This window comes from Pelobates fuscus, chromosome 1 (genome assembly GCF_036172605.1).
Source record: "Pelobates fuscus isolate aPelFus1 chromosome 1, aPelFus1.pri, whole genome shotgun sequence".
Taxonomy (NCBI): Eukaryota; Metazoa; Chordata; class Amphibia; order Anura; family Pelobatidae; genus Pelobates; species Pelobates fuscus.
In genome coordinates, this window is record NC_086317.1 from 237,900,705 (window position 1) to 237,923,104 (window position 22,400).

General features: G+C 40.7%; 1 protein-coding gene across 1 annotated transcript in view; it reads right to left on the reverse strand.

Moving 5' to 3' along the window:
- Window positions 1-19,782, reverse strand: part of NT5C1A (5'-nucleotidase, cytosolic IA) — a 78,511-nt gene extending 58,729 nt beyond the window's left edge. The window contains exons 1-2 of the mRNA XM_063455388.1: window positions 19,409-19,782; window positions 10,293-10,460 (exon numbers count right to left, since the gene is read on the reverse strand). Of these exons, the coding sequence (XP_063311458.1) occupies window positions 10,293-10,460; window positions 19,409-19,549 (309 nt within the window). The 5' untranslated portion in view covers window positions 19,550-19,782. The remainder of the gene's footprint in view (window positions 1-10,292; window positions 10,461-19,408) is intronic.
- Between the last annotated feature and the right edge of the window lie 2,618 nt (window positions 19,783-22,400).

Here is a 22,400-nt window from a genome sequence, read left to right on the forward strand (position 1 = left end):
TGACTAAAAGGCGCACGTTTGCACCAATAACAAAAGCGCTGAGGAGCGCAAATATTCCTTACAAATGGGGCTTCCCCACAAAACTGCTTGTTAAAAGGAATGGCATCGACAGACCCATCATGACTCCTGAAGACGGTAAAAAGGCACTGCAAGATTGGGACGTACCCTTCCTATCCACCAGCCCTAAGAAGAAACAAGCCCCAGCCCAAACACCCAAGACACTGCAGAGGGACTGGTCGCGAGTGTCTAGAGCCTCCCAAGCACGCACAGATCCCGGAGAGGCACCAACCTGAGACTACCCGCCTACTGACAGGTCGCCCTTTATTGAGGACTTTGAATACAGGTTTATACCGTTCATGTGTTATATTTATGTTATAATATTGTTCACCTATATTGCCCTACCAGGGTTTAACTGTAGGCTATAAGCCTAGCCACTACGGGTGAGTAACACCCGGATGCACCATGCTCTACGTTCCTATAGATCTCAAGCGCACTGAGAACTTAGTGTTACACCTCGTGTGGTACACCCCCAAGGCCTTAGTAGCCTTTCCTCTCCGTTGCCTTAGGCAACCACATGTCACCAGAATGTGACTTTCGGAATGATGTATATAGTTTAACCCCCTGTTCTGCTTCCCATCCCTATCCCACCCCCCCGATGAGAGTATCGTGCAGACATAATCTAACTCCTGCACATTATTATACACCGCCCAGACCTATCAAGGTTACAAAAAAACGCGAATACCCCTTAGTATGGCCTGAAAGAGAGGTCGACAGACTCGGCTACACCTTACGAACCACCGGCGCAGCGCGCCAAACACTGCTTAGATGGTGATTAAAATAATGTCCCTCAATGCTAAAGGGCTTAACTCCCCGAATAAACGACGCCTGGCCATTCAAGAGGCAAGGAGAAGTGGAGCCCAAGTGGCATTTTTCCAAGAGACCCATTTTAAATGGGGCGCTAGACCCAAATTCACTTCCAAATGGTACCCACACGATTTCCACTCATGCTACTCGGCCAAAAAAAGGGGAGTCTCCATAGTAATTGGCAAAGATGTGGTGTTTTCCTTAGTTAGAAAGATTAGTGACAAGAAAGGTCGTTATCTAATTCTACAGTGTATGTTGAACAATGCTCCTTATACTCTCATTAATGTGTATAGCCCTAACGATAACCAAAATGAATTTTTGCTAAGAATGTTAGCGCTAACTGATATGTATAAACACGGGGAGGTGATCATTGGAGGCGACACAAATTTTTTATTAGATAGTACCCTGGATTCCTCATCGACAGCTCAAGTCAAAAGTTGCACACTCAAACACAGGCACGCACTTACAACAAAGATTTGTTCCACACTAGCCGCAGCACGTATGGTAGACCCGTGGCGCATTCTACACCCAACAGATATAGACCACACTTGCTACACGGCAGCCCACAACAGCTATTCCCGAATAGACAGATTCCTTATTTCCTCTATGTCAATGGCCCGGATAGAGGGAGCCACTATTGGAGTAATGACATGGTCGGATCATGCCCCCATCACACTCAGCATTTGCGAGACGTTCTCCAACAGAGGCTCAGGCTCCTGGAGACTCAATGAGTCCCTCTTAGCAGACCCATCAGTGGTGTCCCAAATAACACAAGATTTACAACACTATATCACAGAAAACAAAACCGATGAATCCTCAATTGAAAATATCTGGTTAGCACATAAAGCGGTCATAAGAGGCAGTTTCATAAAACATGCTAGCCATGCTAAAAAACGGAGAATGGCTGAATACACCAACCTCTTAGAAAATATCCGCACTCTAACTCACCATAACAAAAGGGACCCAAATCCCACCACTAAATCAGAACTTCTGGCCCTTCATAACAAGCTAAACACCTTCGAACTGGCCAAAACAACATACACACTTAGGAAGCTCAAACACAATTTTTTTATGAGTGGCAACAAAGCTGGGGCTATTTTAGCGTCGCAGCTAAAGAAAAGAACTGTCGCCTCCAGGATCGCCTTCCTCCATGATTCGAAGGGTTCGAAAGTAACAAACCCCCAGACTATCGTAGATCAATTCGCCAAATACTACAGTGAATTATATAACTTGAAACATGACCCCAACGTCGCTAAGCCGACACCAGATACAATAGATGATTTCTTATCCTCACTCCACCTACCTAAGCTGACAGAAGAAGACCTTATACCCCTAACACGACCCTTCTCCTTGGACGAACTTACAAAAGCGATTTCCCGACTCCCAGCACATAAATCACCAGGCCCAGATGGCCTCACAAACGGATATTACAAGACATTTTCTCCCACCATAGCACCACTTCTCCTCCAATTAGTCAACGAATGCGCCACTAAAGGAGCACTCCCTGACGAAATGCTCTTAGCACATATCTCCACTCTCCCCAAACCCGGCAAACCTCCCACACATTGCAAAAACTACCGACCCATTTCCCTCCTCAATGGGGATGCCAAATTGTATGCAAAACTGATCAGCAACCGACTAGCCCCCCTCCTCCATAAAATAATTCATAATGACCAGTCAGGGTTCATCCAGGGCCGACAGGGCTCAGACAATACCAGAAAAATTCTGAATATGATCTCGACGTTAGAGACTAGGAAATCACCCGGCCTCCTTCTCGCACTTGACGCGGAGAAGGCCTTTGACCGCCTCAACTGGACCTACATGGCCAAAGTCCTAACACACTTCAACTTTCCAGCGCCCATTGTCACTAGCATTATGGCCCTGTACCACCGCCCAGCAGCGAAAGTCTCGCACGGGGGATTCCTATCCACTGCTTTCCCCATCACAAATGGTACCCGACAAGGTTGTCCTCTGTCCCCTCTTCTATACATACTCGCACTAGAGCCCCTAGCCCAGAAGATCCGGTCTCACCCCGACATAATAGGAGTCGACATCCACAATAAACCGTACAGCTTAGCCCTGTTCGCCGACGACATATTTATAGCACTGTCAGACCCAAACCGCTCCCTCACCCCATTGCTAGACCTTCTACATCACTTTGGAGACTTATCCTACTACCGCCTCAACCAAGACAAGACCCAAGCCTTACCAATAAATCTACCCAAACCTCTGCTAACCTCACTCCAAATTTCCCACCAGTTTGATTGGAAGTCAACCTCCATCACGTACTTAGGAGTCAAAATAGCCGCCTCAATCTCTACTACCTCACATCTGAATTATAAACCCCTACTGACATTATGCAAGGTAGAAATGGGCAGATGGAAACACACTAATATCTCATGGTTAGGGAGAATTAACACGTACAAGATGATGATCCTCCCACGTATCCTGTACATCTTTCGTATGATACCACTAGGGATTACCCCCCAATTCTGTAAAGCCCTACTAAAACTATGTGGCACCTACATATGGAACGGGAAAAAACCAAGGGTATCATTGGGGCTTCTCCAAACAGCACCACGACTTGGAGGAGTGGGACTCCCAAACCTTCAATTATACCATAAAGCCGCAATGCTTTCTGCAGGCGTGCTCTTACATGCGCACCCAGGTACGCTCCAATGGGTGGACATGGAGAGGGCACAATTCACAGATGCATCCCTAATAGAACACCTATGGACACCGAGGAAATTTAGGGCCAAGCGCACTGACCTGTTCCTGACCACGCAAATTACAGTATTCACATGGGATGCATTTATGGACAGGGGGGGCTACAGGGACACACTACATCCCAAATCCCCACTCTCCGTCTTACGAGCTATAGTGCCCAGCATCCCCCTGAAAATATGGAACACAGCAGGAATCACAACACTGTCACAGCTTTTGGACACTAAGGGCATTATCCCGTTTCCAACCCTCCAGCAACAGTGGCAACTCCCGAACAAAGCAATATTCTACTATTTACAAATCAAAAGTGCAGTACAAGCACACACACTCCCACTGCATACCGCACCAAGCACAACCAAAATTATCCCTTCCATACTTCTGAGTAGGTGTTGGACGGCACCCACGAAACCCAAAACACTCACACTGAGCTACAAGGCTTGGCAAGAACTCTACTCTACCGCATCACCCCCCCACAAAAACCACTGGGAGATAGACTGTGGGATAACACTGACAGACCCAGATTGGCTTCGAGCCCTCAATGGCCTCTCCAAATGGACAAAGTGCTACACGCACATTGAAGCCCACAGAAAACTCCTATACCGCTGGTACATGACCCCTCAGAGGCTTCATCGCATATACCCCACCACATCACACACTTGCTGGAGGTGCAATGACAATGTGGGTACTCTGGAGCACCTGTGGTGGTCATGTAGTGATATCCGGCCTCTTTGGTCTGCAGTATCAACAACACTAGACCAACTGCAAATCCCCAAATTCCACCTGACAAAAAGCTCCTGTCTCCTGCTAATACTTCCTGACAACCTCTCCATCACACAAAAACAAATCACAGCCCTCACTATATTGGCAGCAAGAAATCTGCTGACACAAAACTGGAAATCCCAGACCTGCCCATCCTTAGCCCAACTCCAGAATAGACTCTCCCAATACAAGACATACGAGAGAATGGCTATTATGGCTCCTCAAAAGAAATTGGCATTTGACACGGGATGGGGTCAATGGGAAGGGGAGCCACACGACACGAGTGGGAACTCTGCACCCGATACCCATGATGACATTCAAGCAGAGACACAACCAACCATCTCCCCAGGTCCTTCGACATGCCCCAGGTAAATTGAAACCATGCTAACTGACGAATGGTAATCGCGCCACACATAGAAAACTAAGCGCAAGGTATTCTTTATGTACTCTCAACCCCCCCCCCCCTGATAACCCACTCTCTCTACCAATCCCCCCCATCCTCCCCACCCCTTCTACACCCCCTACCCTGACCCATGTTTCAGCTCTAACTCGCTCACTTAACAAAGCGATGGCATGCAACGCAGAACTGTGATTTAGTCACATGAACGATGGAACTGCTAAAATATGATGTATCAATGTGGTATCTACCTCTAAATGTCCAACTTTGTTCAAATGACTATGCTAATTTGTTCATAAAAAAAAAGCTGTAATTCTATGTAACCCCTGTTTACCTTCCTTTTCTTCATTCTGTATCCCACATTATGCTTGCTGAACAACAATAAAATATAAATTAGAAAAAAATAAATTTGGGCCAACTTAGTAACCAGATGCCTAGTACTTAAATGTTCTAGGCACCGATAGATATTACTGTGCTGCCAAAACACAAACACAACAAAGGAGTAATATTTATTGGTTAATGGATTAACTTGCTATTGCAATTTGGACACCATTCTGTCTGGTTAAAGGTAAAGGATAATTAAAGGGACACTATAGTCACCAGAACAACTACAGTTTATTGAATTTGTTCTGGTGTGTAGAATCATTACCTTCGGGCTTTTTGCTGTAAACACTGTCTTTTCTGAGAAAATGCAGTGTTTACATTACAGCCTAGTGATAACTTGAATGGCCACTCCTCAGATGGCGGTTAGAGATCCTTCCTGGGTCATGGCTTCCTAAAATGCATCCATTAATTCAGTATCTCCTCCCTCTGCATGCAGACACTGAACTTTTCTCATAGAGATGCATTGATTCAATTCATGAGGAGATGCTGATTGGCCAGGGCTGTGTTTGAATTGTGCTGGCTCTTCCCCGATCTGCCTCTTTGTTAGTCTCAGCCAATCCTATGAGGAAGCACTGTGATTGGATCAGGCCACCACTTTTGATGATGTCAGCAGACCAGGGGTCAAGTCCTGGGGAAAAAAGTGTGGGAACTCACCCAAGATTCCGCCTCCCCCCCTTAAAAAAAAAATTACACTCCTATGCATATAGTGCAGTGCAGGGTGTGTATAATGAATGTAGTGTGTTTGTAGTGAATGCAGAGTATGGATAATGAATGTAGTGTGTTTGTAGTGAGTGCAGTGTGTATAATAAATTTAGTGTGTTTGTAGTGAGTGCAGTGTGTATAATAAATTTAGTGTGTTTGTAGTGAGTGCAGAGTGTGTATAATGAATGTAGTGTGTTTGCTGTGAGTGCAGTGTGTGTATAATGAATGTAGTGTGTTTGTAGTAAGTGTAGGGTGTGTATAATGAATGCAGTGTGTTTGTAGTGAGTGCGGATTGTGTATAATAAATGTAGTGTGTTTGTGGTGAGAGCAGAGTGTGTATAATGAAGTGTTTGTAGTGAGTGCCGTGTGTATAATAAATGTAGTGTGTTTGTAGTGAGTGCAGAATGTGTATAATGAATGTAGTGTGTGTGTAGTGAGTGCAGTGTGTATAATGAATATAGTGTGTAGTGAGTGCAAAGTGTGTATAGTGAATGTAGTGTGTTTGTAGTGAGTGCAGAGTGTGTATAATGAATGTAGTGTGTTTGTAGTGAGTGCAGAGTGTGTATAATGAATGTAGTGTGTTTGTAGTGAGTGCAGAGTGTGTATAATGAATGCAGTGTATGTAGTGTGTTTGTAGTGAGTGCAGAGTGTGTATAGTGAATGTAGTGTGTAGTGAGTGCAGAGTGTGTATAATGAATGCAGAGTGTGTATAGTGAATGTAGTGTGTTTGTAGTGAGTGCAGAGTGTGTATAATGAATGCAGTGTATGTAGTGTGTGTGTAGTGAATGCAGAGTGTGTATAATGAATGCAGAGTGTGTATAGTGAATGAAGTGAGTGCAGTGTGTACAGTGAATTTAGTGTGTTTGTAATGAGTGCAGAGTGTGTATAATGAATGTAGTGTATTTGTAGTAAGTGCAGATTGTGTATAATGAATGCAGTGTGTGTGTGCTGGATTATGTGTGTGTGTGTGTGTGGGTGCTGGATGATTGTGTGTGTGTGTGTGTGCGCTGGATGATGTGTGTGTGTGCTGGATGATGTGTGTGTGCTGGATTATGTGTGTGTGTGTGTGCTGGATTATGTGTGTGTGTGTGCTGGATTATGTGTGTGTGTATGTGCTGGATTATGTGTGTGTGTGTACTGGATTATGTGTGTGTGTGTGTGTGTACTGGATTATGTGTGTGTGTGTGTGTGTGTACTGGATTATGTGTGTGTGTGCTGGATTGTGTGTGTGTGTGTGTGCTGGATTATGTGTGTGTGTGTACTGGATTATGTGTGTGTGTGTGTACTGGATTATGTGTGTGTGTGTACTGGATTATGCGTGTGTGTGCTGGATTATGTGTGTGTGTGCTGGATTATGTGTGTGTGTGCTGGATTATGTGTGTGTGTGCTGGATTATGTGTGTGTGTGTGCTGGATTATGTGTGTGTGTGTTGGATTATGTGTGTGTGTGTTGGATTATGTGTGTGTGTGATGGATTATGTGTGTGTGTGTGTGTGCTGGATTATGTGTGTGCTGGATTATGTGTGTGTGTGCTGGATTATGTGTGTGTGTGTGCTGGATTATGTGTGTGTGTGTACTGGATTATGTGTGTGTGTACTGGATTATGTGTGTGTGTGTACTGGATTATGTGTGTGTGTGCTGGATTATGTGTGTGTGTGCTGCATTATGTGTGTGTGTGTGCTGGATTATGTGTGTGTGTGCTGGATTATGTGTGTGTGTGTGCTGGATTATGTGTGTGTGTGTTGGATTATGTGTGTGTGTGTTGGATTATGTGTGTGTGTGCTGGATTATGTGTGTGTGTGTGTGTGCTGGATTATGTGTGTGCTGGATTATGTGTGCGTGTGCTGGATTATGTGTGTGTGTGTGTGCTGGATTATGTGTGTGTGTGTGCTGGATTATGTGTGTGTGTGTGCTGGATTATGTGTGTGTGTGCTGGATTATGTGTGTGTGTGTGCTGGATGATGGGGGGGATGCATTTGCTTTTTAACTTTTATGTGTTTTGTTTTTTTTACTTTACTCCCCCCTCCCTGCTTCTTACCTTGTCAGGGAGGGGGGAGATCGCCTGGTGGTCCGGTGGAGGGTAGCAGCCGCTGCACACAGGGGCCATCACACGCGGCGTTCTTCTCCAGCTCTCTCAGCTTCAACTCTCGCGAGACTCGCCTGTGCGGAGTGTTGCCATGGTAACCCGTGGCAACGCTCTTACAGCTGCGGGTCTCGCGAGAGTTGAAGCTGAGAGAGCTGGAGAAGAACGCCGCGTGTGATGGCCCCTGTGTGCAGTTAGCAGGGCAGGTCCTGCAGGACTGGGAACGGCGTTCCTGCTTTGGAAAAAGTGCAGGAACGCCGTTCCCATGCGTTCCTGCAGGACTCGAGCCCTGCAGCAGACTGCAGGTTCTTTTGAGGCAAACAGCATGCAGAGCTTCTGGCTTGAATACAGTAAGATTTTTTATTTTATTTTATTTTTTTAACATTGCACATTTTTTTTTAATAATCAGAATAGAAAACACGTGAAGGGTTAAACAAGCTAATATGATTCGGCTAACTGATAGCCTGAGATAGTAGTTAGTTGCCAGTGGATGGGTTAGCCCGCCAAATTCTCAGTGCTTCTTGCTAAATTGTCGTGTGAGAGGTATGGTTGCATGCTACAAGCTTCACAAATTAAGCTGTATATTGAAGCATAACACATATCGGGTAATCCTGCGCAGTGTACTCCGTGCAGTTGGAATGGTGTGCTGCGTGTTGTATGTACTGATTGGTAGTATGGTAGTGCCTTCAGTGATTCAATGGGAGCAAGCCTAGATGTCAGTCATGTTGTGTACTGTAAGTGAGAGGGGTAAGTGAAACATATAGCAGAGGATTACATTATACCAGGCTGCAATGAGTTATTTAACAGGCTATGTTCTGTTCTAGCCCCCAACGTTGAAGACTATAGCATCGTAAAACAAATATATATTACATTTACTCTAGGCTTTACTGCAAAGACACTGTGGTTGATGGCATATAGGCTGACTGCTTAACTCTAACAGGTGAAAGGCCTGCGCTGCCATGCTCAGTGACTACCTAGCTAGCTAATAACAAGTAACGGGGGATCGCAATTACATACAATGAGTCCCACAGACCGGAATACAGTAAGATTTTGCTATATTTATGGAGGCATGAGGGGCCCAGGGGGGCTAGATGGTGGTTTTAACACTATAGGGTCAGGAATACATTTTTGTGTTCCTGACCCTATAGTTATCCTTTAAGTTTGGAAAATTGAAAGTTTAAATGTGTTCCATTGCTAGTAAATAATATAGTGAATTAAATTCAATGTAGCAATGAATGTATCCAATGTAGCAAATTTTGACAATGTAGCAAATTTTGACCTACTTTATTTACTGCACAGTATTGAGCCCAATCCATGTGTCATTTGGTGCAGCTCAGGCTAAATACTTGTGGAGCAAAAAGCAGGTTAGATCCTTGACTCGTTTCCAGTGGAACCAGTAAAGACACCATTTACTTCATCATTCATATTTACGAACCACCCATAACACTAGCCAAACGAAAGGCACCCAGACCAATTATTTTCAATAAAAATGTCTGGGTGCTATGTCGTGTCCTGGCCCTTCCCCCTACACCCTTCTCCCTGATTTAAACCCTTTAGCTGAAAACATTGCTGTTCAGGGTTTAAGGCCACAAGAGGCCCTTATTGCAGAAAAAGGAAATTTGCAGTGCATGCACACTAGCCTCGCATTGGATTGGCTGAGATTATTGATTTTGATGATCTCAGCCAACGAGGTGAGGCCAGCCACAGAAACTGGAGCTGTAAGGGAGAAAAGGTATTTAAAAAAAAAATGTCTCCCTGTAGGTGGGGGCCAGGGACCTAGACAACCACCAGGAAACTATTTTTCTTGGAATACACATATCTATTCCTAATGCTATAAATTTCCTTTAAGTCTTGATAGATAGATCGCCCTCTTATATTTGAAAATAGTATTAGCAATGCCACATTCTAAAAGGCAAGACAAAATATTAACAACTTCCAAACAAGCCTTTAGTAAAACACTATAGAACCAGACCAGACAACTTTGGCGTTCTGATATTTGGTGGGTTGAGACATGGCTGGCCAGAGAGTGTGCCCATAGCACAATCAGCATCACGGACAATGTCTCCACCCACAATGAGGGTATGGATATGATTATGATAGGCTGCTTGGCTGTTTAGCCAGTCATCGCTGCACATTTGCCTAGTGCTGATTTATCACTGTTATATAAATTTAACACTGTGTTTGTGGTTGACATATGCTTGTGGTGCACTTTCCTTCAGTCCTACCTACACCAGGTGACATAGAGAGGTTGCCAGGTAACTAACTGGGTGGAAATTCAGATGTCACATGGCAGCTATAGATACATCTGTTCATTCAAGTCAGCATCATTTTAAGTTTCTTCTTTTATTATTATTGTTATGTTGGCTTGTCTAGTGCTTACCTTCACAAAAGGGAATGCGGCTCCAGGTTTAAAAGGCTCACTTTCATGTTCCAGTTGGTATCGTACATATTCCTCCAGTCCCTGCTCCCTGTAAATTTTCTGTTCTTCTTCCATGAGGAAAAGAGCCCGGGATGATACCGCAATGGTGATGGCATTGTGAGGTTTTGGCTGCAAAAGAAGTTTTTGCATACTATTAAATACAAATAGGCTTGCTCATTTACCACATATACATAATTGTTATGGATGGTTCGTAGATTGGTTCTGTCATCACACCAACATTACACCATAAGATGCCCTCACACCGTAAAATCCCCTTTGTAGATGATTTAGTATGGCAGCCAGTATGCTGGTATGTGTGAAAGTTACTAATTTACATACAATTTCTGTTGTATGTCGACAATCAACAAAGATTGCCATAAGATGGATAAAAAAATGATTACTTTTGATGTTTTTAATACAAACAAAAGATAAAATAATGCTGGTGACTGACTGATGTGACAGAGTCTAATTGGCCGGGGATGGGGGAGATAAGAATTGACTCTGGACCATTGGTCGAATTGGGCAATTTTAGGTCAAAATAGCTGAACTGGAAAAAAAAACTGGGCTGAAAAATTCATTCAGGTCACATATTTTAACCTAGAACACACAGCTAGCTTAGTCTAACCTTCCTTTTCTGCCTGGGTTGGGAATATGTTTACTGTCAATCCAACACTTCTTTTGATATTTTTTTCATAAATATCGTTTTATTGAGATAGTTTCAAGGTCAACAAATCGCATTTTGTCTGTGAGCAGTGCGAAACACGCAGGTTTCAATCATTCAGAGTCTCGTTTGAGATTTCGAGATGCGCAGATCTCTAAAGAGGCAATAGTAGTTGAGATTCGCAGGTCTCTGGGCACAGTAGGTTCCAAATTACGATATTTACAAAGCATGTTGCAGATTAATTACAGTCTGTCAGGCGCGTTAGCTATGTTCAGGCTATTTGTAATCGCGCGCTCTGCATTATGTTATTTTTTGTAATCTTAGGTTCTATCGTTAACTTATTCTTACGAGTTGTATGTGTCTCTCAGTCTTTAGTGTCTTTCGTCAATAATAGGTCCAGAATGGGGATAGAGGGGGGGGGGGGATGGTAAGTATGTCGTGTCCCTTAGTGGCCCTCTTCCCGTCTGTATATTTCACGACCTCTTCTCAAGATGCTGATTGTCATGCGTTTGGAGCAGCGGGAGGGTTATCTTGTACTTCTGTGTGTTCCTGCATAGAGTTTGATCCCTAGGGGCAGTGTGTCTGTTTGTTCGTTCGGTTAGTTCCCCTTTCAGTCTCCCCCATTGTCTACATGCAGTGATATTGTATTATCGCTGAGTTAGGTGTTGTGTGTTATCTCCTTCCAGCGTGGTTCCTCCTACCCCTAGTTCTTGTTTTGTCTGCCCCCTGACATTACAGATTTCACTTGTTACTTGTGTGTTTCTATATCTTAGGGGGTCCTTGATAGATCCCCCGGGCACTGGTCTCATCCGCAGGGGTTCTTTTGATATTTTAATTTACTGGCCATAGGGTAAATATGTTTGATATATTATATGAAAGTTAGAATAGCGTATCCCAAAATGTGAGGTGAAAAAATGGAAAATAGGGATATAACATATAAAATAATATAGAAATCCTTAACTCACAATAATCTCGACTGGCCAAAAAAGCCCCCATCCAAGGCTCAAAGAAACACTGAGAAAAAAACACAGTAGCTTACCATAAAGATAATATACCCTGAATGGCCAGGAGTGGAGAGTAGGAAAAAATAAAAAATAAATAATGATAAAAATACAATAAAAATGCAATAAAAACACAATATAAAAACCAACCAGAAAGTGAATAATCTAAACAAGCACAAAATGGGTAAACAAATATACTGTTTCAAATGATAATGGCACGAAAGTTCCAAGTAGTGGTAATGTTCTATTGTAGACATCAGGTAAAGAAATAGGTGAAGGATTAGGCAGTCTATTGGTAAATTCTGATAGGAAAATCTGATAATGGAATGATGTGTAAGACACAATGTATCAGTACAGTAGGGTAACACTCTTGCTATATAGAAGCAACAGGTAGCCACACTACACAACTGCCGACAGTACTATAGTATCATATCAGAACTATACATAAAGTTCAAATACATAATCTTCTCCGGTGTATAATGTGAACATTAGACTACTAAGTCTCTGTTTGTTTCTTTTAGATTGAAGACATCTGGATACAGAGTTTTGACCTATTTTAAGTGGTCTAATGTGTTTATCGTATTTTTTATTTTATTACAATTTTATCATTATTTATTTTGTTGTTTTTCCTACTCTTCACTCCTGGCCATTTAGGGTATATTATCTTTATGTGTGATATATTTCTGTCTCACACCCTGATAAGTACCACTACTACTAATATTCTTAAGGGGACACCACTGGCCAAATGCAATATAAATAAAAATTACTGTTTTGTAGATATACACCATTTTTATTGGGGTAAATCTGAAAAACAGCTTGCAAAACCTGCAGTTCTCTTGTCTGCTACCTTTGTAAGCCCCCCATACTTTCTGTGACTGTCCAGTCACAGACTTCCCAATGCAGCTCAATTAGAAGTCTTTGCAAGGCACGTGCTCTGAGCATATACTGACTATTGAGTTCAGTGCAAATCCGCTAACCAAACCAGGAAGTAACATGACCTGTTGTCTATTTGAAAGCAAAGGAGGGGAAACCAGATTATTTATAAAAGTGTACATTTCTATTACAATTTGTACTTTTTGCAAGGGCACACTCTTCACACACAAATAATTTCAGCAAACTAAAGTGCTAAAGGGGTCTGGAGTGTCTAAAAAAAACTAAAAAAAAATGCTTACATATATGATGGTTTATATGTACAAGTCTCTCTAAAGTCATTTTATAGTTATATCTAATTTGTTTGGATAGTTCTCTTTTTTTGTAAGGAATGAGCAAAGATAATGACTGTAAAAAAGTGCAAGTTCCTCAAAATTAACTGCAGTCTCCTTATTTACATATAAAAATACTAATCTGTCTACTGATTTAAATTCCATTAAATATTTGACAAATCCATGCTATGATAATGACATTGCATATTAGCTGTATACAATTAATTTACTCATTACACTCATTTTTGTATTGCTGCTTGCCTGTAAATAGATGATATATTTTGCATACTGTCATTCATTGTGGAGCACACTATTGATATTTTCTGCTGCATATGAGTAAAATTATTAAAGTAAGTCCCATATGATACAATCAATCCATCTTTCTTACAGACCTCTTAAAAAGCTGTTATTCGTTTGGCCTGTGAAGTGCTCAGAGAATTGAGAATCCTCAATGCAGGAGTAGACAACTATGTGCCATTTAATCCTTCACTTTAACATTCATTTCTGCGTTCAAGTGGAGTCTTAGACCTTAACAGCCATTGGGACATTGGTCAACACACTCACAGATAGTGACACAGCTAGACTAAACTGGCTTCTACGCATGGTTTGCATGCTGAGACAGCCCTGGAAGAAGACTGCAATTTAACAGTACTTGCCTGGCAGTACAATGATAAAGCAAGCCCAAGTTGGTTTGCATAGTGAGGCCATGACTGCAGTCCTCTAATCCCTGCTAGTATGGCTTTGCATTTTTACAGGGATTAGAGTGTTGATGGGTTAATTTAGGACATGGTCCTTTGTCTTGATTTTCCTGAGGTCTGCCGTGGGCCAAGGTCGAGGTACCATAATTAAATTAGGCCCCAAGGTACTACCGATTGTCAGTTCTGGTTTTGTATTGTGGCAAAGTGTTATTTTCTCCCTTTTGCACACTTGTATTGTGTTGTTTGGTTTGATACATGTGTTTGCTACAGACATGGTACATTGACAAACATGGCAGTACTGACAAGAACAAAATCAAAGCGGTCAGGTCAGACACTATTTGTCTATTATAAATCTAGCCAGATGATGATTGGCAAATATTGCAGAGGTGCTAGTTTAACAATATGGAATAAGATAAGGGAGAACACATTGGGGGAAATTATCAAACTGTCACTGACAATTGTTTGCATTTTTGTTGTGTGTTTTTTTTTCCCACTAGGTACCTGCAGTTGCAGCCCTTGTTTCTAGAATTATCTCCAAAACTAGGCAGGGCCATAACAATGCTCATTGGCTAAGATCGTCAGTTGAGTCCTCTCAGCCAAGGAATGTGCTCCTGTAGTGACTGTACTTAGTCCAGATAACTTGTCAAACCATTCAAAAATGCTAGGCACTCCTGGCACCATAACCATGACAGCAGTTCATTTGCAGCAGACTTTTGTTGCTTTTTTGTAGCAATTCATTTTTATTAAAAAAAGGTCTATAGGATAGCAATCACACAAAATCATTAAACACTGAGTTGTTACAAGTTCCAAAAACAGACCTTGAGGAATCAGAGAAAGAAATATGTTCAAGAAAAAAAACCAAAGGGGATATTATGCTAGAGAATGGCCAAGGGGAGTAGTTGCAGGAGGGAGAGAAATGGCGAGAGGAGGGGATATGGTAGACTTTATCTGGTTATATAGCATTGTATAGAAATTTACTTACAATTGTGCAAAAAATTAATTTTTAGCCCAAATGAAAAACAGACAATTCTAGCCTTCTTTTATTCAGGCAAGAAATAAGCTGGATTGTATTCAGGTGTACTCAATGGTCATGTCCACCAAGATATTTAAAGTCTACACTAGAAATGGTGAATAGGACTGAGAGCACTAGCAATCACTGCCATAATGCTTAAACCTGTAGAACTAAACAAGTACAGTGCCACATTTTAACATTCAAGATTCCAGCAAAACGAGGATCACAGGAACAATCTGTGTGCAAGCTACAGAGCTGGGACTGCCTGAATAGTCTAGTAAGGTAGTCCTCCAAAATGCCAGTGGACACCATAAGACTCTGCATAAAAAGAGGGTAGACTGGTGACTGGAAAGAGCAGGCATCTGCAGGCGGTTTCAAATGTGACCACGAAGTTACATTGTCAAGCTGTCAGATATGTCATATAGTACCTTATTCGTGTTTGTAATTATTGTTTTTTAGCATCACTGAATAGATTTTACCTCTAATCTCATTTGTATTTATCAGAAGTGTGCAATTCTATATATAATGTAGTTATGTAAAGTATTCCCCATCTAAGGCACCTGCTTGACTAAACTTGCCCTCAAGCCTTACCTGAAGGCGACCTGCTAATCCATGCGTACATAGAGTGAAGGTGGGGGATGACCAGTCTAATACTGCAACTAGCATAGATTATATGCTTTTCGCGGTCACCTAACCTAAAAATTTGCTTTTTCATTCATAGCTGGAATTTTAACATTATACCCCATATTGTATTGAAATAAAATGCACAGAAATTCACCATTGTCAGCATGGTCATTCCCCAAACGTAAGCTGAAGCATCCAGTGTTTGTAATTTAAATCTTCTGAAGTTAAATACTTGGCATTTTGGCTTATCTGACTTGATACCCAAAATGTATGTAATTCAAAGATACATGCTGTTCGAAAACCCTTCATGTATTGAACTGTTCCCATAAATTACTGAGTCAATTTACAGCTCTGTGAATGAAGCAGAGGGGCTGACTGGAGCTCTGGCTGAATTTTTTTTCCCATGCAGGTGAGGACCAGAGCTGGAGCATTTGTGAATCTAATTTCAGTTTATGGTAATATTTGTTTTTTAGCCCAACAATGTACATATATTAGCAGTGAAGCAGTAAAATAGTAACCATCCTTTCACAATATACTTGCAAGTTACATCTTCAATCTAGAGGGTAGACTGACTAAATGTTATTTGTATTGCCACGTATGGTGGAGTTGTTCTACGATTCAATAATTCTGGAAAGTAGTAGAAAATACCACACTGAGATTTCAATACTCTTGTATTGCATTAGGCCCTTGTATTGCAAACCAAACGGCCACAGATGACCAAACATAACAGATTAATAATTACTCATATTCTAGCCGCTTCAAAATTAATTAAGGCTAGATATTGGAAAAACAGCAAGGTCCCCTCATGGAAAAAAAAGTTTAGACTCAGTTCTTACATAAAAAACAAAACAACAAGATTATACCCCAATAACTACTTAATTGTGGGGGGAAAATATTGAGGAATTGGAATCAACCATCAAAGTAGATAAGAGAACAATATCAACACTTAAATTATGTAAGAGGGAATCCCCCCCAACCCGACTTCCATGTTGTATACGTCATATACTTTTTTTTTTTTTGTGGTTTTTGTTCTTGGTTTCTTTTTGGCCTTAAATATGAATTAATATAATAATAAGCACAAAGATAAGGCTAAACGGGGGAATATTGTATGCCTTATTAGGTATGTTTTGTACATTTGGTGAAAAATCAATAAACAAAGAGGTTTTTAGTTGTTAAAAGGTTTTTAGTTAATAAAAGGTTTTTAGTTGTTAGTTTTCCTGTAAAGAAGGGTGTTTATGAAAAATGGAAAATATAGACTGTCCAAAAAGATACTGAATAATATATTGCAATAAATACAGTAAATGTACTCAATATTACACACCTGAAAGTCATGATAAATAATGTGATTATCCTGCACAGTTAATAGGACATCTTGCTTTTAAGAGATGGCCTGGCAATCTCTACTACTGACTGTCTTAAGAGCCAAAACACTGCAAACTAACTCAAAACACTGCACTTGGCATCAGGTGTCATTTACCACTTATCTCATATTCATTAACACTGCGATGGAAAAGCTCCCAGTCCCAGCTCTCTCAATTTGAAAGACAAGATACATTTGGCAGACTGGGTGGGATGCCAGAAAGGGTGTGAAATGTACCATTGATCACTGCCTGCCAGGCTTTGCCTCACTGTGACTGAGTCACAGTCTACACCAGGGGTGCCCAAAATATAGATCCTTAGATATTTAAAAACTACAGCTTCCATGATACCTTGCCATTCTAAAGGAATTCCCAAAACATGCAAAGCATCATGGGAGTTGTAGTTCTAAAACGTCTGGGGATCTACCTTTGGGCACCCCTGGTCTACACCATCCAGAGCTAAGGTCTCCCCAGCAAGCTAATATGAATAGTGCCCTAGACCAAATATTTTGTAACTCTTACAGAGATATGAAATAGAGCACTGTTATATTTACTGTAATGGCAACATGCTCTTATGTAGACAGCAATATTATAGCCTACCTCAACAGTGCTAAACATTTTTTATCTCATTTTATTATTTTGCCTTATTTTGAATGGAAATGTATATATATTTTAGTATTTGAATAGTCATAAGGTCACATGAAAAAAAAATAATAAAATCAAAATAAAGACTTATCTTTTGCTCTACATAACCGAGCTTAGCACAATATGACAGACACAGAGTGTTTTAAGGAAGGAATAAAATATATCCAAAATTAAATTAATAACAGACTAAAACTTTTATCATCTGCAATTATGAAATAACTAATTTCTCATTCACGTGGCACCTTTCATTCATCAATATAAGCATTAGTTCATTTATTATGTTACTCCATAGTCGTGGACTATATATATTAACTAGACATTAATAGTATATATAATGGTACACAAGTTTATTCCCACTAAACCTCCCATAGAAATACAAGGGATTGCAGGTTTTGCCTGTGATAGTCTAGCCAGTTCTAAGAACATACATCCTTTGAAAAACCTGCAAAAGAGAAACATTTAAATGTAAATATATATATTTTTTAGATTTCTATCATATATAATTTTTTAATACAGTTTTTTTCATGTATCATCTACATAACACATTACTTACGTGGTACTCACTAAATTCTTAACTGTCGGGCATTCCATCTTTTAGTCCAAAACAGCATAATTGAAATTCGGCTAACGTTTTGGCCTAAAATCACATTATAGTCACTTTGAGTTTCCCAAAAAAATCAAAAAAAAATCTAATTATTTAAAAATTAACATTGCTAATCTTACCCCCTGGAGTGTCTTCTATTAATTCTGAGATCATCCCTCAATATAAGGTTATTAACAATCCCAATAGTACAGACAAAGAATATAATTTAATAATGACATGGTGAAAGGAAAATAAGCAGGGTGTGTATTATATACTGCAGTATACCTGCAAGTGCTATATAAATAAAGTCTAGCTGCATGCAAAAGGATAAGCTTAGGCCTCTGGGAGAAATGGAATGCAGTCCTGTTGATGTTAAAATAAAGAGCTGTGTTAAGATTACATCCAAGACCAGCTTGATATGATACATCTGAGAACTTAGATCACAATGGGAGATCTGAGAAAACCACATTGTTTTTTCATCTGCATTCTGAATTTATCCATCACATGTATACAAATATTTGGTGAATTAAGACCATATGAAGAAAACAACAAGACCCAAGAGTGTGACTTGGTGTTTCAGAAAAAACAAAACAAAAAATGAGTGAGGGACAAGATTAATTAAAGATGCTATATTAAATAAATTGTTAAATATAACCCTACAACAATGAGATTTCGCTCATTCTAGTGTGATTATAAAATGCAAAAAGCATGTCTATATAATAATAATTGTGCAGTGTGTAGGTATATAGTATATATATATATATATATATATATATATATATATATATATATATATATATATATATATATATATCTTTGAGGCCAGGTCACAGGTCAGTGACCTTGGCTACTGGCCCAATTTACTGTCCCAAGCTAATTAGACAGCTGAAGGTCAGAAAGCTTGGAACATTCAGTAAGTAGCCCTCTGCTTGAGACCCAAAGAGCCATGTTCAGTCACAACGTATCCATCTGGATCTGGTCAGATGTTTCCATACACACAGTCTTCTTCCAATACCAATTAACCCCAGCTTTGCCAAGACATACAGCTAAATTAACCAGTCTCTTTACTAATATAGGGGAAAGAGGCAGGAAGGCTATTTGGTTCATGTAATACAATATGACAAGCATTCATCTGTATTTTATTTGGCAGACAACTTTTACATATGCACAGATGATTACCTAAACTGATATTATAAACCCATTGACCCCTCCCTTCCCTCTGTCCCTTGCTACAGTACACAGTGTGTAAGACAGATAAACAACCAATGAGTGAGTGTAATATAGAGTTCATACCAATTTTGGTTTCTTGGTGGGAGTCAGGTTGTTGTAGAATGCCCTGGCCTTCTCCACAGACTCCTTCTCCTGCAGATTTTGGGCTGGCACTGTGCTGTCCTTGGATCCTCCCTCAGCTGTGTCCCCCTTGCCAGGCAACATGGTTTCAGATGGGAATGTGCAGAATATTGTCTGTGCACTGCTGGTGTTTGTGTGTGTGATGGAGATTCACTGTGCCTTCCTCTCTATCTATCCCTCCCTCCCCTTTTCTGTCTCTCTCTTCCCACTTCTATTTCTCCCCTTTCATCACAGTAATCGCTGCTCTCTCTTCATGTCTGTCTCCCACAGTTGTCCTTCGTTCTCAGTATGTAAATGCCTTCTCCCTGCCACTCTGTGACTGTGTGTCCCTCTATATTTGTCCAGCCCAGTCCTCCCCCCCTTAACTGGGGACAAGTCTTTATAAGGCATCCCATAAATCATCTGTATTCCCAGCTACCCGTTCCGTGAAATGGAGAGGGGAAGGATAAATATATACTTAGTGTAACTCCCCATATCATCTAATCATCTAATACGTCCTCCTTTTAAGACGGGCAGCTTCCCCCACACACTGGGAGTAGATGTTAGAATTAGAATGATGAATCCAAAGAGGATTAATCCAACCTGGAATCTCTAGAGGAGGGAATATACACGCTCAACCTAGCAACAATACGAATACCTCAATTGATCTGCCTAGCACTTGCACATCTTGACAGGCAGAAATAAATCTCATTGGATATGCAACTAGTAATGAAGTGTGGTGCACCTGTGACTTATGCCCTTTTCACACTTGTGTTCATATTTAATTAACCTATAAAGGCAAGTGTAAAAAGGACAAAGGTCATTATAGTGCTGTTTGTGGTTTGTATTCATTTATGTGGTTACTAAACTTCCATATGAATGGGAATACAGGGAGTGCAGAATTATTAGGCAAGTTGTATTTTTGAGGATTCATTTTATTATTGAACAACAACCATGTTCTCAATGAACCCAAAAAACTCATTAATATTAAAGCTGAATATTTTTGGAAGTAGTTTTTAGTTTGTTTTTAGTTTTAGCTATTTTAGGGGGATATCTGTGTGTGCAGGTGACTATTACTGTGCATAATTATTAGGCAACTTAACAAAAAACAAATATATACCCATTTCAATTATTTATTTTTACCAGTGAAACCAATATAACATCTCAACATTCACAAATATACATTTCTGACATTCAAAAACAAAACAAAAACAAATCAGTGACCAATATAGCCACCTTTCTTTGCAAGGACACTCAAAAGCCTGCCATCCATGGATTCTGTCAGTGTTTTGATCTGTTCACCATCAACATTGCGTGCAGAAGCAACCACAGCCTCCCAGACACTGTTCAGAGAGGTGTACTGTTTTCCCTCCTTGTAAATCTCACATTTGATGATGGACCACAGGTTCTCAATGGGGTTCAGATCAGGTGAACAAGGAGGCCATGTCATTAGATTTTCTTCTTTTATACCCTTTCTTGCCAGCCACGCTGTGGAGTACTTGGACGCGTGTGATGGAGCATTGTCCTGCATGAAAATCATGTTTTTCTTGAAGGATGCAGACCACTGCTTGAAGAAGGTGTCTTCCAGAAACTGGCAGTAGGACTGGGAGTTGAGCTTGACTCCATCCTCAACCCGAAAAGGCCCCACAAGCTCATCTTTGATGATACCAGCCCAAACCAGTACTCCACCTCCACCTTGCTGGTGTCTGAGTCGGACTGGAGCTCTCTGCCCTTTACCAATCCAGCCACGGGCCCATCCATCTGGCCCATCAAGACTCACTCTCATTTCATCAGTCCATAAAACCTTAGAAAAATCAGTCTTGAGATATTTCTTGGCCCAGTCTTGACGTTTCAGCTTGTGTGTCTTGTTCAGTGGTGGTCGTCTTTCAGCCTTTCTTACCTTGGCCATGTCTCTGAGTATTGCACACCTTGTGCTTTTGGGCACTCCAGTGATGTTGCAGCTCTGAAATATGGCCAAACTGGTGGCAAGTGGCATCTTGGCAGCTGCACGCTTGACTTTTCTCAGTTCATGGGCAGTTATTTTGCGCCTTGGTTTCTCCACACGCTTCTTGCGACCCTGTTGACTATTTTGAATGAAACGCTTGATTGTTCGATGATCACGCTTCAGAAGCTTTGCAATTTTAAGAGTGCTGCATCCCTCTGCAAGATATCTCACTATTTTTTACTTTTCTGAGCCTGTCAAGTCCTTCTTTTGACCCATTTTGCCAAAGGAAAGGAAGTTGCCTAATAATTATGCACACCTGATATAGGGTGTTGATGTCATTAGACCACACCCCTTCTCATTACAGAGATGCACATCACCTAATATGCTTAATTGGTAGTAGGCTTTCGAGCCTATACAGCTTGGAGTAAGACAACATGCATAAAGAGGATGATGTGGTCAAAATACTCATTTGCCTAATAATTATGCACTCCCTGTATATACCACTAACAGCAATATAGTATGTGAGTTTGTTTACCTGCATTTACTCACACCACCCTCCCCCCATCACATACAGATACATATGTAACAATAATCTGTATGTATGTTCCCATCTAATTTTGTATTCTGTTAATGAACTAAGTAGTTGAATGTTTCATGGGTTGAATGTTAATTACAAGGAGCCCTTATAGTAAAAGAAAATATGAAATTATGTCTTTATTCTTTAAATCTCTGTTTCTACTATAAACCAATTATATTTGTACATTTTCTGTCTCATTAACCACATATCTCTTATCTACATGATAATATGTCAGAACATGTATTACTCTGCATAATATATTAATGGTGGCACCACTTCAAGCATTGTTCTCAGTTTTTTTCAAAAAAAATGCTTGCATCCACACACGTACACATGATGCCAGACACAGTAGATTAATGATGAAGGTGATGCTTGGTGCTATTCTTTATTCAGCTAAACCTAAATTATTGGGGTGTTCCTAGGGAATCTGACCA